General features: G+C 35.2%; 1 protein-coding gene across 1 annotated transcript in view; it reads right to left on the bottom strand.

The window, feature by feature from the left end:
* Positions 1-4,190: 4,190 nt before the first annotated feature.
* The window catches only part of PRMT8 (protein arginine methyltransferase 8), a 32,244-nt gene continuing 17,562 nt past the window's right edge, over positions 4,191-18,872 (bottom strand). The window contains exons 5-10 of the mRNA XM_010717068.3: positions 18,678-18,820; positions 18,192-18,279; positions 14,603-14,718; positions 12,352-12,502; positions 9,785-9,906; positions 4,191-8,008 (exon numbers count right to left, since the gene is read on the bottom strand). Coding sequence (XP_010715370.1) covers positions 7,925-8,008; positions 9,785-9,906; positions 12,352-12,502; positions 14,603-14,718; positions 18,192-18,279; positions 18,678-18,820 — 704 coding nt within the window. The 3' untranslated portion in view covers positions 4,191-7,924. The remainder of the gene's footprint in view (positions 8,009-9,784; positions 9,907-12,351; positions 12,503-14,602; positions 14,719-18,191; positions 18,280-18,677; positions 18,821-18,872) is intronic.

Here is an 18,872-nt window from a genome sequence, read left to right as displayed (position 1 = left end):
AGAACTGGAACAAGTGATCTTTGACATCTTTATCAGTGACACTGACAGTGGGATCGAGTGCACCCTCAGCAAGTTTGCGGATGACACCAAGCTGTGTGGTATGGTCAATATACCTGAGAGACCTGTTGCCATTCAGAGAGACCTAAACAGGCTCGATTAGCGGGCCCAGGATAACCTTATGAGATTCAACAAATCCAAGTGCAAAGTCTTGCAGTTGAGTTGTGTCATCCCCCATTATCAAAGCACAGAGACAAAAGGATAGAGAATAACCCTGCCAAAAAGGACTTATACTGCCAAAAAGGGTATACTGGTGAATGGATGAAAGGTGGACACGAGCCGTCAATGTAGCCCAGAAAGTCAACTGTACCCTAGACTGCATCAAAAGAAGCATGGCCAGCAGGTCAAGGGAGGTGATCCTACCCCTCTTCTCTACACTGTTGAGACCACATCTGAAGTCCTCAGTACAGTAGAGACATAAACCTGGTAGAGCACATCCAAAGGAAGGCTACAAAAATGATCCAAGGGATGGGACACCTCTCCTACAAGGACAGTCTGAAAGAGCTGGGGCTGTTCAGCCTGGAGAAGGCTCCAAGAAGATCTAATAGTCATCTTTCAATACCTGAAGAGCTATAAGAAAGAAAGGGACAGACTCTTCATCAGGGTCTGCTGTGACAAGACAAGGGGAAATGGTTTCAAACTAAAGAAGGCGAGATTTAGATTCAATCTAAGGCAGATGTTTTTACAATAAAAGTGCTTGGGCACTGGAACAGTTTGTCCAGAGAGGTCACAGCTACCCCATACTTGGAGACATTCAAGGTCAGGCTGGACCAGGCTCTGAGCAATGTGATCTGGCTGTAAATATCCCTGTTCATTACAAAGGAGTTGGACTAGATAACTTTAAGGGTTCTTTGCAGCTCTAAGGATCCTATGATTTTATAGTTGTGTTACACTCTATGGAAAGTTTTAGTGTAGGATTACAGAATCACAGAATTTCAGGGATTGGAAGGGACCTCAAGAGAGGTTGAAACCAACCTCCCTGCTAAAGCAGATACCTTACAATAGGTTGCAGAGGTAGATGTCCAGGCAGGTCTTGAATATCTCCATATTGAGATTCCACAACTCTTTGGACAACCTGTTCCAGTGCTCTATCACCCTTAATGTAAACAAGTTCTACTGCATGTTAGTATGGAACTTCCTATGTACAAGTCTTAGGCCATTATTTCTTGTCCTATCACTACACAGCACTGAGAAGAGCCCAGCCTCATTTATTTGTCTCCCACCACCCTGTAGATAGTTATCAATCAGATCCCTTCTCAGTCTTCTTTTCCCCAGACTGAACAGACCCAGGTTCCCCAGGCTGAACAAACCCAGGCCTTTCCTCATATGGGAGATGCTCCAGAACATTTATCATCTTTGTGGCCCTCCACTGGACACCCTCTAGGAGATCTCTATCTTTTTTGGAATGGGGAACCCAGTACTGGACACCATAGTCCAAATGTGGCCTCTTCAAGGCAGACTAGGTAGCTCACAGAGGATCATTGTGAGCCTGGAAAAATGTTGGACTAGGCACCAATACACAACTGACATCTCTGGCTGACGTTTTTTTTGTTTCAAATGTCATACAGCATACAGGGGGGACTTGTCACAGCTTTGAAGACACAGGTTTCTTCATGCAGGCCATACTGTCTTATTCCAAAGGATGATTCAGATAATACAAGAATTCTCTTTTTTATTACTGCTATTGGAAGCCAAGGAAGATCCCATGGACTTACTTCTGTAGTAAACACTCCTACAGTGAATCTAGGTAAGAGTCACAGCATTCAATTAATTACTGTGAGCAGAATTTCTACTGAGGGACATTGGCAGCCCTCTGGGGATTCTTCCACTTGATGCTGGCTTGCCTCACAGCCCTGCAGTTCCTCAGAGAGCAGGGGCACTACTTTTTGGTGCAACTTTATTTTCACCCATCAGGTACTCAGTGGAAAAGTTCAGTGTTTTGTTATCTGGCATTGTTCAGGTCATATATTGCCTCCTGTAAAGTGTATAGAGTACTTTGCAATTTGTTGGTTCAGCTGAGACCTGTAATCAAAGTCATAATATGGCTAGATATTTTCTAGACTTTTCTTCCTGACCATATTCCAAATGGTGTGAAAACACCCTGCAATACATGCCCCATATAAAAACTGAAATGACAGGATACATTAGTTCATTCATTCCAATAAACTGGACTAGAGATTTCTAAGGATCTGTTACAACCAAGACAGTTGTGGTGCAGATGAAAAAAAAAAAACAGATAAGCATTTCTTGCAAGATTTCAGTCATACAAAACATTTTGCATGTCTTTGCGTACCAACACTGAAGCCTAACAGTTGGTCTCACACCAACTACAATCCCCCATAATATAACTCTGAATTAAGCTATGAAGGCACTCCATGGTGCAAGAAGATGTTATGCTTTAATATCTCAGCTATACTTAATAGTGGATGGTGTTGAATCAGTTTACCAGATGAATATTTTCAGAAGTTCTTTCCTTAGAAATCTTTAGGTATTTACTGGTAAAGGATACCACACATCTTCTGAATTCTGTTGCTCATATCCTCCGTATTCTCACTTTATTGCTTAAAAATTGCTGTAATCGTGCCTGTTATTGTCTAGCTAGAATAGAAATGCTTTCCCTCTCATACTGCCATTTCAGCTTCACACAACACTTGTTGGCCTCCTATACTCATCCCATAGGAAACCAAGAAAAAAGTAAGTTTTGTGTTTTTTTTTAAACTGAGATGCTGTTACAGTATAGTGGTAGTAGCAATTACAGGACAATGAGATCGTTATGGAAATAAATAGTGTTTGCTTTAATCAGGTCCCTTTAACTAATGACACTGTTTTTCATGCCAAGAAATGTGAAAAATATGCAACTGTTTGATGATGAAATACTTTTGCTAACTGACCAACATTACAACTTACTGTAAATATAATATATATGTCTTTTTAGACTCTCATTTCATATTTCTGCATCAAAATGGTAAAGGCAAGTATGATTTATGATTAAATTCTGTTGTAAGCTTAACACAGGGATCTATTTCTGGTTCCAGGACTGTGTCGTGTTGGAAATATTGATGGTCATTTTAGTAAACAGAAATGAGTAGACATGAAAGTAGAGAACTGAATTGCAAAAGAGGATGTTCTGTTTTCCACATGAGGAATCAACGGCAAGCTTAGGCTTAATTTTGCTGACTACCATGCTTCTAAAACACCATGACTAATGATTCGGAGTAATGGCTTGGATTCTAACTTAAACCTCTATATTCTGTGAGGAAGTAAGACTGGTTGTAGTTGATATTTCAAAGTTAAAATAATTTCCTTTCATTTCACATCCATACCATGCTTCTCAATCTTTCTCCCCCAAAAATGCAATATTCACATTGTTTGCATTGTCACTGTGTTTAGCAAATGCCTTTTTTACTCTTCTTGAGTAGTAGTAATGGTCACGCGACTACTCCAGCTCATCTCAGTCAACATGCTATGCAAAAATACCAGTGTTCAGGGGGATAATTCACAATTTCTTTACTCTAAAACAATATAGGAAAAAATAATTTCAATGTTTTTTTTCTTTTAAAATAAGGCTGTTCAAACATGTTATATAAGACTTAAAATGTCAGATTTTTTTTCTTTAGCTGTTTTTGTAAAAGATTTATAAGTGCTGTGAACTCACAATTAAATTTTAAGAAGCTAGAAGTTAGAAGATCTGACTTCCTCCCACTTGACTGTGCTCTTTGTGTATTAACATCTGAGAAGAAGTCTCAAAGACACTGAAAAGAAATGTTTGAAAAGACTAAGGACCTCTCTTTTCAAGTTGGAACTGGTCTGTGAATGTGTCCTGGTTTCATCTACGATAGATTTAACTTTCTCCATGGTGGCTGATATGATTTTGTATGTTGGGTTTAGGATAAAATAAATGTTGATAACACAGTGATGTTTTAGTTGTTGTTGAGCAGTTTTTACAATGAGTCAAGGACTTTCTTTCTTCTCATACTGCACTGCCAGCAAAGACACAGGGGTGCTCAAGAAACTGGAAAGGGACAGAACCATGAAAGCTGACCCAAACTACTTAAAGAGATATTCCATACCACCTGAATATTCCTCAAAAAATGTGTACACATACCACAACATGGTAAGAAAACACAAAATTATCTTTAATTAGTCTTGAAGTTAAATTTTTTGCAAAACCCTTATATATATTTAGCCAATGTGTATACAACTAGCTTCTGGGGGAAAAAAAGAGGGTGAGAAGGGAAGGGGAGATGAGAGTGCAGTTAGGTAATGTAACTCATATAGAAAGGTTAGGGTGTAGTCATGTAAGGGTAAGAGGGGAGCTGCCATGAGATCCGTAAAGTGAGAACTGATGTATCTTCCTCTATCTAATGAGTAATCGCAGTAAAAATAGACATAAATTCTTCTCAGAGATGCACAGTAAAAGAACAAAGCAGTAGTACCAAGCTGTAACAAGAGAAATTCCGGATGAACATAGAAAAAAAAAATGTGGCTGTCGATGCCCGTAGAGGCTATGAAACCTTTGCTCTTGGAAATGTTCAGAACTTGTCTGAACAAAACTCTGAGAAACATAATCTAGCTTGAAGTTAGCACTAATCCCTAGCAGACCAAAGATTTCCAGAAGGCTTTTCCATCACAAATTAGTCTATGCAATTAGTCTTATAGCAACATAACCCCAGCTCATCTGTTTTGCAAATCCACTATCCTTTTTGTTTGGATATCTTTTTTGTTTTTGTTTTTGTTTTTGTTTTTCCCCTTACCCACCCTCTTCATATATAGCAGGAGTCATTGTCTGTTGCTAAAGCCTTCTACTCTTCGTCAGTTGAGAAAACAGTTTTGAGTCCTTGACTCCAGTTGAACAAGTGAGCAGGGCAGATTCTAGTAAACAGTAAATCATTCTTTTGCCTTCTTACTCTACCACCTACTCTACTGTGTCCTGGGATATAGTTAATTTTCTTCGTAATTTTAATAACATCTGACAAGAGCTAGTTGGTACTGGGAGTGATAAATGCATGTGAGTTATAGAACACTGTTCTGTAAAGAACTTCAGGAAAACAGAACAATATTCTTAATATGTCATCAGGACTGCCTCCCTAATTCTATAGGCACTGCCAATATGAATTGTACTCTGTGCATTTTAGTGGCATACTTTAAATCTGTCTTCTTTGGATGCTCCTTTGTTCTTGAAGTGACAGGACAATCCCCGATGAGTTTTAATAAACTTTCTTGAAGATCGCAGTCAAGGCAGAAGTGACTTTCTTTCCCATTTTGCCAGTGCTGTATTTATTACTCATCAGGGATGTGTAACTATTATATTTAAATTTCTGTTTCGTGCTTTGAGCTCAGCTCTTGATGTTCTTTTCTTGTCAGTGGAAAGTGAAATAAATCTTTAAAGATGTGTCTGTTTCAGAGATCATGTCATTTTGTCATTAGTATTTTAATGTACAGCTTTGAAGAGGAATGACTTGGATTAAATCCTGATGTGCATGACTGACTTTCTTATTTAAGTCTTAATAAGGTTAGGCTCAGACCTTGTATTAGTTTCTTGTAATAAGTTCTTTACTTGCTGGATTGCTGAAGAAAGCCTATCAGCTAATTGCATGTAGCTGTCAATCTTGCATTTATGTTTCACTAATGACATGCATGACAGACACTATGTATGCTGAACTCATTGGTGATTTCAGAATGTTAGTGGTTTGAAACATGCATATAGAACTTAGAAGCCTATTTTTTCTTTTGATCACTGTGATTTGAAGATAGCTGGCTCTGTAGTATGTTCTCTAAGTTCATGTGATGGAGAAGCATGTGCTATGCTTTCAATGTGATGTGAAGAATAGTACAAGTTAATTTTCCAGAGCCAAATATGACTTGTCTTGCCATCATCTCTGAACAATTAGTAACCAGTGTATGGCTTGAAGTTCTATCAAGGAGTAGGACAGATAAATAAAGCCAGAGTCTTTCCTCTTTAAGTTATAACCACCTCAGTGATTTGCAGAAAAGGAGAAGATAAAAATAAACAATATTTTAAATTTGAGAGTCTCTTTGTAGGTGGAAAGGACAGAGAAAAGATCTGGTAGAATTCCTTACCTTGAAGTCCTAGATTCATGAAGTGTTGACAGAAAGGTATTTCTTGAAGATTTTATGTTCCAAGCCCTCACTCAAAGTATTGTTATGAGCTGATTCCTTGAAAATGACAGTAGTATTTGACAGAAAAAAATGCCAGTAATTTGGTGAAAAAAGTCGTTTACCCTCATTCCAGGAAAATGAAATGAAATGCTTTAAAAAAACTGCAAGGAACTGCTAAATTATAGTTTAATTTCATTCTCCATAGATACCATGTAGTACAGTCCCTAGACCATAATCCTTAGACCTTACATAAAAATGGAGGTACTGTACAGTTTTCTTGAAGGGAAAAGCAATATAAATATATTCTAGAAAATAAAAGCTGACAAACTTATACTGGCAAAATAAGAACCTACAAGAAGCTTACTGATGAGCAGCACTGTTTGCTTGCATATTCAAGTAAGCTTTATTTATAGGTGATTAAAAAGATGTTTCAGGCAAAAAATAGTCTCATCCAATATATGATGGAACATGATGCAGTGCACTGCACTATAGAGACTAGAAGATGCATATTTAGAACTGATGATTCACTTTTTGACAAATTACTTGTGATTTAATGGTCAGCATTCATACAGTAAAAATACATATAAATAATTACAAACAGTCAATATTCACCTATAAGCATAAGATTTTGTAAGAAAAACAAGGAGTGTAAGAGGATGGGGAAGCTACAGACATCTTAGTAATATTGGAAGCAATATATATATTTTTAAGACATTAACTCATTCCAGCATATCATTGCACCCCTTGAGAACAGTATTTGCAATTTAAAACTTATCTGAAACATTACTGAAAGAGAAACTCTAGTTTTTAAAACAATTTTGTATTAAGAATCTTGCGGAGAACTCATATGCGAAAAAACTACATGGCCACAAAACATGAATTATCCACCATTTCAGAGACTTTGCATTCATCACATTTATATACTACGTGCCTGATTTCAGAAGGTCTCATGCAAAATCCAGCCATAAAAACTCACCACAGAATATTTGCAAGGATATAAAGCTGATGTTCTTTAAAGCTCTGACAAACATCCAGTTATGAAAGTGAATTTTAGAATTCATGGTCCAGTTTCCAGATGATATTCTAAGAGATACTTGCTGATCCTTTATAAACTCACAGCTCTTACCTACATTTTGTTCAGAGTATTTCCCAAAGCTATAATTTGGGCAGTTAATTAGAGCTGAAATGTATCGCTGTCTAGAGTAGTGACATCATCTTTCCATAACTGCATAATTAAAATTAAGTAATCACATAATGAGTTCCTATTATGAATAAACATTTTTCTCATGTACAATATATATATCATATCATAATATGCTATTTTATACTATATTATATAGTATTTATATTGAACATTAAGTCCAGCTATCATGTTTTTTAGCGGTCTTCTATATTGAAGAAACTGCCCTAATCACTTGTAACATGCAAAGCTTGGAAGAACCAGAAATTCATTATAAATAGTACAATTTTATATGCATCTTCAGCCATCCTAAAGTCAAACAGAACACTCAAGTCTGTTCTTTGTTTTCCCTATATATTTGACAAAAGCTGTAGTTCTGTATGCTGTACATTCACAGTAGGATCCCAGCCTTTTATACCATCTGTAAGAGGGATCATGTTACCACTTTCCACTGGAGTAAACATTCTAATATTTAATATAGTAATCGTGCAAACATTTGTTCCTGGCTTGAAGTTCAGCAGTTCAAGACTTGATAGAATTCATTTCATCTCTCTGAAAGGTTTCTTGCTAGCGCATTTTGTAGTCATTAGATACTGATGCTTCACATAGCTGTCCTTTAAAATCCAAGTCTATGGTGAAATCCAGGTCACGCTGTAGAACATTTAAATGTAAATGTAAGCAAGACCATAAATCCAGTGTTTGAATTTAGTTATTGCTCAGTTTGAAAAGTCCTGTAGTCATAAGAGTTACATACTGTGGTTTCTGAGTTCTTTTGTTTTGAAATGTTGCTAGCATTGAAAAAGTAGGATGTAAGAACTATAATGTCATCATATAATCTCTGTCTAGGGTATAGTGTATTCTTCTCAAGACTGCTTTACTGTCCTGGTTACAATTAGAAGGTTTCTGAAATACTGTGCTATCATAAGTATTCTATAATTATTTTTTTTTTAAAGCATATCCCATTGAGTAAAGGGTCTTCAATCGAACAGTTATTCCAGAACAGGTTAGGTACACTTACCATTGTTGTATAGCCCTTAGTCATTATTTTTCTTATAATTCTTTGTTTTTTGGAAAGAGGCACTACACAGTCTCACAAAATGATGAAGGTGTCTCCCTGCAGGCTTTTGGAAGATTTCATATTTCAGAAGATCAAAGTGCTAAGAAATATTTTTTAATCTAAGAATACTGAAATAGTGTGTTTTATGATAACTATTAAGAAGATTTTAAATTTACCACCTGCAATAGGTGTTATGCGAACAAATTTGAATTTTATTTTTCCCTCAAGAGAAAAGGACAATGAACTGATACATTCAGTGCAGAAAAAAATGTTTCCATGCCACCTGAAGACAACATTAAAGTGGTAATTACACTGTTCTCCTGTATTATCACAGCAAGGAGTAAGTTTCAGAAGTGAAAGTGATTGTTTTAATGCTAGGCTTAATTCATGTTTAATTCTTCCCATGGATCAACACTTTCATGAAAATTATATAAAATTTAGATTTGGTACAAAAATAGGACGGACAAGTCATGCAATAAAAGAAAGTGATGGAATGCTAAGATTCACTGCAGTCAATGAATGCAATATTCCAACAATTATAATGACAGCATGAATGGATTATTATCACACTATATTAATGGCAGTATGTGATAATTGTAGTAATTGTAGTAATAAAAACCAAGGACATTTCACTAAAGGGTTTTGGCAGTTTCTCATGGAAGCAATACTTCTCATATCTTGTTTTTCTATACTGGTAGTGGTTGTCCATTAGACTACGTCCTATAGTCTCCTTATAAGCTAAAAGAAACTCTAACTCATGACATCAGCCCATAGCAGACAAATTGAGGAAGCTCTTGGTCATCATAGAGTGATATCCATCATGTTTTGGCTTTGGTCTTGAATAAAACATAAGTATTTTCTATAGACAGGCAAAATTTTGAAATAACCATAGTGAGTTTGAATAGTGAGTTCATACAAAAGCAACTGGAATATGTTACTTAATTTCCTGAAAGGTGAATTCTTGGGTGCTGAGTGGAAAATGTGGCTGTAAGTATAGAATTTACTCAATCATTTTGTACTGGTAGGGGGCTCTTATTTCTGATTTTAGTGACAGTATGAAGAGACCCTTGCCTGTTTTTTTTCACAAAATATGATTCTAGATTATTTCAGAGGGCAGCTGACTTGGTGATGTAGCTGGACGATTTCTTCCTTCTCTTGCTAGCTGGTTTGCAAGCTGTCTTCTGTAAGGTAAGTACTATGTTACCATTGCTGTCACCAGTTTTCGTGAAACTATGAACACAGCTTTTACTAAAATATACACATTTAGTGTTTTTAGCATACTCATTGTTTTACTTATACACATTTTAATTACTGCTGATTATTATTTGCCATCAGTAGAGTTAGAATTAGAAGCAGTGATGCTGACTTACCACATTTTTTGCATTTGGCTTCATGGATATTGTCCCATAGATTTCTTCTCCTCGTTTCACAGTTAAACAGTCCTCTAAGTAGAAGACAGTTTGCTTCCAGTGAGTATAGGGAGCATCAGGTGCTAGAAAACATATATGGGCATTATTTAAATAAATTTGGTCTTTGTCTTATAAATCAAATTAAGACTTGCAACAAATGAAAAAGGGCCTATAAAACTTTTAACTCGTACACAGTATTAACATTTGAGCTTAAGGACAATCGTAGCAACACAATTCTATTGACTGATAGTGGATTGTCATCTAAGTTTTACTGGAACATGTTAAATGTGATTACAGCTAGCAAGAGGGATTCCATGAAGAATGTTAGTGAGCATGACAGGCACTTCCTGTATGTATTCCTATTAACTTACACACATTCAAGTTGGGAAAATCTTTACCACTAAGTTATTTGAATGTCAGAAGTATAGATTAATTCAAAAACAGAAAATCACAAAGAATCGTGCAAAAAATGATAACCACAGTGACACAAAAGAAGCCTTTGATTCATGATGCTGAAAGAGTACAGAGATTTTCAGGAGAACATGTCTGGGGAAAGGGCATTTGAACCAGTTTTTTTTTTTTTTCTTTTAACAGCATATGCTATGTATGATTGACAGAGATTGATACCAGTCTAAATGAATTCCTAGTCTCTCTTAGTAGAACCACTTTGATGCCCTTTATGTTTAGAACTAAACGATAAATTTTGCCAAGTGCTAGTCTTAGTTAAGTCTGGGGTTCCTTTGCACAAATATTTTAATTAATCAATTTTATTAGAATTGAATGCTCACTTTGGTTTGTCTTCATTTTATGTTTGTCATCAAGACCAAGCACACACTATTCAACTATTTCGTATTTAGATTTTTTTCCCCCAAAATTCCATTGCTGCTCATTATATTTGGAGGAGAAAAAAATACTATAAATCCTGAGGATGGCAGCACACACTTTGCAATCATTCTTCAAAACTTCCAGTATTACCCTACTCGATGTTCAGAAATGCTTGCCTTTTCAAGTTATGGAGACATGAAACAGATTATCCAAAATTTAGAACTCTCACCTGTTCTCAGAATGCTACATTGCAGAAATGAAATTAATCTCAGAGAGAGATGACAATGCTAAATCATCGACTGGTTTAATCAAAAGAAGTGACTACTTCCAAAGAAAGGTATCTTGTCCTAAAATAGGTGAGAAAAACTGCCTTTTGACATGTTTCAGTATAGGAGAATATAACTGATGTTGCATATGGTTGGCCACAAACTTCAGGGCAGTTAGAGAGAAGTTCAATGCCATCCAGATAACACCTACATAAAGCTGCAATCAGCACCTGCTTGTGACAGGACTCCTTTGTGAATGACTATTTCAAGCATATTTTTGAATAACGTATCCAACATTTGGGTATCAGTCTATTTGGATTTCACAGACTTCTTCCTATTGTGTAGGGCTGGCTCATCAGGAATTACTTTGTTTAATTCTGCATTTACTACACCTCTAAACTTTAAATGAATGGTACTGCTTGTTTTAGTTGTCATTTCTCTTCAGCAATTTTAATTTTTCTGTTTTGCATATTTGTTTTTATCCTTGATTTAAATACAGAAGTTCGATCAGTCCCTGGTGAATTTGCACTGGTAACTTTTGCCTGTCATTGGTCACTGATACCTGATACAGTATGAGAAATACTGCAGCGTAATGACTTTATAGAATGACCAGGGAAATTGTTTGATGAAAAAATAAATAATATGATGTACCAATAATATCTTCCATATGGTTATTCTAGAAGAATAAAACATAAGTTTTGATTCTCAGTGAAGAGCTGAAAGCTCCTGCAAGGGGAAAAAAAGAAAATATTTCTAAAAACTTTTAACTTACATTAGATTCCATTTACACCAGTGGTGCCAGTAACAACCGGCAACTATTGTTTATTGTTCTTGTCATTAAAGCAGTTACAAGATTTTTACATTTCTTCTAACAGTGGATTATTCACTCTGGCAAACCATTCCTCAGAGGAATGGAATTATTCCAATTACTTCTTTAGGTATCTGCTCACCTAGGGAAGTGAGAGTTTCATGTATGGGTTGATTGAGCCAATTTTCATAAGAAATATGTGTGTGGTTATGTTGTTGAAAAACTGATAATTTTAGTCTAGATTCTGAGACAAGCAAGAAACATTTGTTGAGTTTCAGATTTCATGGAAGCTGGGACCCGGAGCTGCTATTTCTTACTGAGGCAACAATCTCTGTTTCTTCTTTCCTACAAGAAACATAATATAGGATTAAGATATAACTGCTGATGAGCATGAACTCCAGGATTATAATTCTTTCTGAGCTGTAAGATTGGTAGCTATTGTGAAATACTGCCACTGCTTTTGCAGAATTCCTACAATTGTCCTTTCTTCATCATGTTCACTTCCTTCAAGGATGATAGTTTTTATCATTGAAATGAAAACTTATTGTTACGGAAAACCCTCATGTACCATCTGACCAGTAGTACTGACAAACAGCTTGAAAGAGAAATGGAACAAAAGTACAGATTACCTGTAGAAAATCCCATCTTCTTGTGGCACTTTGTAAATTCAATATTAAAATAGGTGACCAATGCATGAATGTAATCATTACGCTGAATTTGGAGGCAGAATGCTGAAGTAAATGCCAGTTCTTCAGTCTTCACTGTATAAATATCTACTTCCTGTTTTGAAGAGAATGAAGTATCTATTTAGATTCAGATGTCTGTGACTAAGGTAATTGTTAAGGTGATGTACTTAAGCATTTTATTTAATGATCAACAACCAAGACAACTAGCAATCATTTATGCTCTAAGAAATTCATGGTACAATTGAATATATTAAATCATCAGCAAATGATCCAGTTACCTGACTGAGCTGATTATATGATAAGAAAGGCCAGTCATAGAAGAGAGCGTGCCCTTTGGAATGGGAGGGAGGAGTGACAGGTACTGGAGCAAATTAAGGTAAAATGATACTTTGACAAATATAGGTACAATGGATGTTGAAATGGAGATATGTAACCCAGTTTTAAGATCTTTCCTCTCTGGTACAGTCATCATAAGTTGGTAGTTTTTTGTGGGTTTTTTGTTTGTTTGTTTGTTTTTGTTTTTAAGTAAAAATAAACTTCTGATTTGTTTGCACATTTCTAGGAGGGAATATTCTGTGACTATGTCGTGTTAAGCAGTCAAAATATTTGAGTCATTAGAGGGGGCTGCTTTTTGCTGATAATGTTTTCTAATCTTGTGTCAGACAAAGGTTTCTAATTAGCAGGCAGAGAGATATTACCCTTCAACTATACAAAAGCAAATTCTGTAAATTGTTTGGAGCAAAGATGAATCTACAAGATTGCTTATTTCTATTGATATTTAAATCACGCTTTTAGTTTGACAAGCTGAACTGATTTGGTGGATGACAGCTACAGGTTTCTGTAATTTTTGGTGACTTTTTAGTGATATTGCTATTGGGAAATTGTGAATAAAGTCCAATGGATGAAGTCCATAAATGAGTATGTAGCTCTTCTCTGAGCTGTGTAGACTCTTGAGTGTGAAGTGGTTAAAAAACCCTAGGAAATACTTTAAATGTTTCAGAAATATTGATGTGCTGGGTAAAGTTGTTTCACTTTTGAAGGGTATTTTAAGAACAGAAGCCTGCTTTTTACATTTATTTTTTTATTAATATACAGGATATTAACCTTTGTAGGAGGCTAATTAGCTTATTTTTGAACCTGGCCTGATCCCTGTTTTGCTGATCCTCTTATTCTGTCAAGTATATATTCTACTAAACTACACAGTTCACTGAACATTACTAACAGTTCAGGGGATAAATGCTTTGAATAAAATAAGTAGAAAAGTTGTGATTTACCACCTTTCATTCTAAATAACTTAATGGAAGAACAATTGAATAATGATTATAGTTAACCAGGTAATGAAACGGAACTGAGTCTTTGCATTGAATGAGCAAACTTTTGGCTTCATTGACCTGATTCCTCTGCTATTGAAGCAGAAATCTTTATTCATGTGAGTAGTCCCACATCTGGAAGATTCCTGCACATGAGAGGAATTTTAGAGCTTTCCTGTATTCCTGTAGCTACAGACTCCTAATCTGGTTTTGTGACCATTCTGTCTTTTATGTAGAAGAGGGTACAAGTCAAACTCTGTCTGCCAGAGTTGGTACTGGGAGAGCACAGCAACATTCTGGATAAGGCTAAGAATTAGGAATATTCACAAAAATTTTGTTCCAATTCTGATTTCATTGTCTGGAATAAACTAGAGTTACTTCATCAGAATCAAGCAATTCAGAAACTACAAACAGAAATAATTTATTCTTTCTCAGCAGCTTGCCATTGGTAATTTTCAGCCTATTGCCTTACAATAAGGTAAGGCAATTAGAATTCATATTTAATACATCATGTCTCTATTCAGTATTTGCACATTTATAATTCTAAGAGTTTAAGTTACAGTTTGACAACCATTTATAGAAGTAATCCAATGAGTAGAGAGTTACAAGGGGTATCTCACTTTGAGGCATTCCATAATATGTATTGCTTTATTTAGCTGACAGCTGAGCATGTGCAACATACCAATTTCATCTATTTTTAAACTAATTTGGACTAATTTAAAAATTTCTAAAAATGTATGTCTTATTGTGATAGTATTCTACGATGATGGCTTGTCTAGCTAGTTAGAAACATTCAAAGATATTAGTAAAGCAAAAGCAGAAGGTCTCCAAAGAATCTTACAGTTAGATGTAAACATTGATAGATAAATTTGGTATTACCAAACCTTTATTAAGCAGGCATTGGTCACCACTTGCTTTGGATCTACTATGTCCACCAAAGGCTCCTTCATGGCAACATCCCTAATACAGGTCATGTCAAAGCCGTACACATTCTCCCACCCTGTCAATGCAAATGGATGTGTCAAAAATCAGCATTGATAATAAAAGTATTTTTTGCTTCTCAAGCATATTTCCTTTGAAAGTATTTCTATGATCAGCTGATGTTGTTCTCATTAACTTTTTGCTGAGGTGCCACAGTTGTCTATGTCATTGCTGCTATTATATAGATAATGCATTTGTGGCAAAATAAACATTGATGTACATCTTTTAACAAGTGGCCTGTGTTTTTGGATGCCCCCACTCTAAACTGTGTTATATGAGACTTGATGATTGTTCAGAATTCTAGATATTTGGAAATGTTGCTCAAAATTATGTAACATGCCAGACCAAGACCTAGAAATGTGTTCTATCTTTCATATTCATTTGGGATTTTTTTAGGTTACTATTCAGTCACCTGGTTTTACATATGCTCTTTAAGAAGCAAATTACTGACAGAAATAGAATTTCATGTGTTTCAGCATTTGGGAGATTTTAGATTCAATCCGCATTTATATCATGGCAAAAAACAAAGTATCCTTCTTCTAAACTATTTTAAATCCATGCTGATTTAAACTTCTTAAGTGTTTCTGTTTTTTCCTTGAATTAATAGTAACTTAGGGAAAAGTAAACTGGCTCTGCTTTTAAGGTTGATTCACAAAATGAAAACTTCAAAAAACATGAAATATTCTTATTAATCATGTGAATCAAGTTTCATTCAGCAGTCAATTTTAAATTCTAAAAATGTCATAAACGTCACTGGGCATTACAGCCTGTGTTGAGTAGAAGGCTGGCTAGAAAAATTCAGTGAATATTTAAAAATTATACATATACTATTTGGACAAGTGTAAAATACATTGGTGGTTTTTTTTTTTTATTTCTTCCTCCCCAGAACTGTGGTACCGGTGTTCCAAGTAGATTAGGAATGAAGGAACTTCAGATTTTATTTTGAGAAGCCAGATGTTTTTATATGATTACTCAGACAAGATCACCTAGGAAACATTGAGGAAAAAAATTTTTTTGATGAACTTCAGCCTACATGAAATGTCATTGAGTGCATACTACAGTCTGTTAGAAACCTGTCAAAGGATTAAAGAGATAAAAGTATGTATTTTACATTTTGCAGGAAATAAGACTAATTGACTATGGCAGTCCTTTGTGGTATTACAAGTTTGAGACATCAGATGTTTTTTAGAAGTTTTATATTTTATTACTTAATTTGATGGCTTTTGAATGTACTTTGAAAAGCTCAGCCCTCAAGCTCATATGAAGGCAAGATTTTCTCCCCCATCTTAAGAGAGAAAAAAGAGGAAAAACTGAAACGTAAGAAGATACTATCAAGGAGTAACAAATTGGTAAGAGGCAAGAAGGCAGTGCAGCTATGAGTGAGATGGAAATAACTAAGAAGTTACAGAGTAAACACTGGAGGTATAAAAAGTGAGGAAAATCAGGTGAAATCAGAAAAGAAAGTGTCTTAAAGAAAAACAACATTTTAGAAGAGAAAATAAAACCTGAACATTTTCAAAGATTAAAAAAAAAGAGTTAAATCCTGAGATAAGAATAAAACTCAAAGCTTAGAAAGGAAGGAGTTCAAAAGAAAATTGCGATAAAGGAGTTTTTAGCCCAAAATGTCTTTGAATCTTTTACAGAATGGATGCCACATACATCCTTCTGAATCTGTAAATTTTGTAATGAATTTAACTGCTAAGGTCACCACAAAAGAGAGGAGAATAACCTAAGCAATGCTTGAGGAGTTGATAAACTTTTACCTGGCACTTACAGAAACATTTTTTTCACTGCCTTACTACAGTGGAGTTGCTTTTGACCCATGATGACCCATATGCATTGCAGTTCAAAGTATTAAAACTGAATTTGATTAGGGAAACACTCAACTTCTTTTTCTGAGAGTAATTTTAGAGGAAAGGGAGGAATTAGGCATTTTCATCTGTAGGTGGAGTGGACCAACAAATTTTGCTGAAATTAATCTTTAATTAACAAAGCTGCTTAGGAATTTTTGTGGTTCCCCTTTCCCTCACCTCCCCTCGCCTTCTACAACAAAAAATGCCTATAAGTGAAATTGACAAACTCTAAAAAGTAAATAAATAAGAGTCAAAAAGAAAAAAAAGTAGAAAAAAAGCAATGTTGAATTTGTTCCTTTCATCAAAACTATTATGACCAAATAAATCCAAAACTTGGGAGATCTGGGGATCTATAAGTTGAACATGAACTAGGATTATGACACAGCGGTGATAAAAGTGAAGCACATACTCAGATATGAAGTATTTCCAGGAAAACTGTGTTTGAGGTGACAAGAGACAATGGATGCAATTCCAGAATGGAAAATTCTGGCTGAAAGTTCATAAACATGTTTACACTTGAAGGTACTTCAGCAATAACACAACAGCTTAGAGAATATAAGGAATCCCCATCTCTGAACTCTGCTGGACTAGGTTCTGTATGACTCGATTTAATTTTGAAATTTGAGTAGGAGACTGAAGAAGATAACCTCAACTAAAGCACAAGTTATTCAATGAAACCTAAGGTGAAAAAATTAAATGTAAATGCCAGGTCAGTTTTATGCATCCATGAAGCAAAAGCAAAAAACCTTTGGTCTTTTTCACATTAAAATAAATGGAAAATTCTGATCCTTATTTTTTATTTAAAAATGCTAATATGAAGTGTTCTAAAAAGTATTACATGTTTTTTCTCCATGACAATTTATTAGTAAGATGTAATTTCGACACTTATTTCTTAACCTTTACAATTGAAATGCATCAAGTTAATTTTTCTGTTGTTATTTTTATTAAAAACAAAACAAACAACAAAATGAATGACATTCATTCCGAATGACAAGAATTCTCTTTTTGGTAGCGTTCACTACCAAGTGCTTTATGATTTTAAATAAAAGGGGGCAGATTTAGCTTGGATGTTAAGAGGAAATTCTTATGACTGTGATGAGGCACTGGAAGATGTTGCCCAGAGAGGTTGTACTTATAGATGCCTCTTTCCTGGAAGCGTTAAAGGCTAAGTTGGATGAGTTTTTAAGCAGTGTAATCTACAGTAAGCATCCCTTAACATGGCAGGGGAGTTCAGACTAGATGATATTTAAGGTTCCTTCAAACTCAGACCATTCTGTGATTCTAATTGGGATATTTAATTTTTTTAAATTTTAATGTGGGATATTTACAAAATCAACAATGAAACTACATCTCCTAAAATACACATTTTAAAATAGATTTAGAGTTATCAATAAAGTTGCAAACATTGTATCACTCATGTGTCTATGCTTTGCAGACTTTAAATTATTGAAAGTTTACTTAATTTTTCATTAGACTAGAATTTTCTTAGTTTTTGTTTGTATTGGAATTCTGCCCTGGCTAGTGTGAATTCATGGCTTTTGCAAAATGTTGTCAGTAAGGAGATTACAGCAGGCCACTATAAGTCAAATATTTTAGGTAAATGACAGTAGAAAATGGTTATTATTAGGCATGTACTTACAGTGAATTTTGAAGTCCTTGTATTGTCTGTCTTCAATTGCTACCATGTACAAAGCAGCTCGGTCTGGAAACATTAGCCCTCCTGGTTTCTGTTGATGAATTGTGGGGAAATGGATCTCGTAATCTATTCACCTGACAAAGACATCACATTTTGAACTGCACATACAAAAAACAGACAAGCATCTCTTGCATGCCTTTTCTGTTTTACTTCAGATTGTCACATCAGCTTTAATCTCAGCAAATCTTGCAGCCTGTAGCAATGCTATTATAGAGTGTCTATATGAATTTCACCGGCAGTCAATCAAAACCTAATCTCTTTTACTGAGAATCTTTTTGTTCTTTTTGTTTTCTTTTCCATTAAAGCCTACAAAATTGTATTGGAGATGTAACTGTCTTTTGTTATGAGGACAGTAGGAGAAGGAAGGCTTGTAGTCAGAAAAGAAGTGCTGATTGTTTCAGAGAGGAGCATAAAATGCAGGGCACCTACCAGCCATTTATCTCGTGCGAAGATGACTGTGTTTAACATTGACTCATAGAAAAGACAATAACCCATCCACTCGCTGATAATGATGTCTACTTTATCCACAGGTAATTCAACTTCTTCCACTTTACCTTTAAATATTGTGATTACTGAAAAAAAGAATCCAAAGAAATATATTTCACGTAATAAAACACCTGACTT

Source organism: Meleagris gallopavo, chromosome 1, assembly GCF_000146605.3.
Source record: "Meleagris gallopavo isolate NT-WF06-2002-E0010 breed Aviagen turkey brand Nicholas breeding stock chromosome 1, Turkey_5.1, whole genome shotgun sequence".
In the NCBI taxonomy this organism is placed as follows: domain Eukaryota; kingdom Metazoa; phylum Chordata; class Aves; order Galliformes; family Phasianidae; genus Meleagris; species Meleagris gallopavo.
This window is presented reverse-complemented; position numbering and strand designations above follow the sequence as displayed.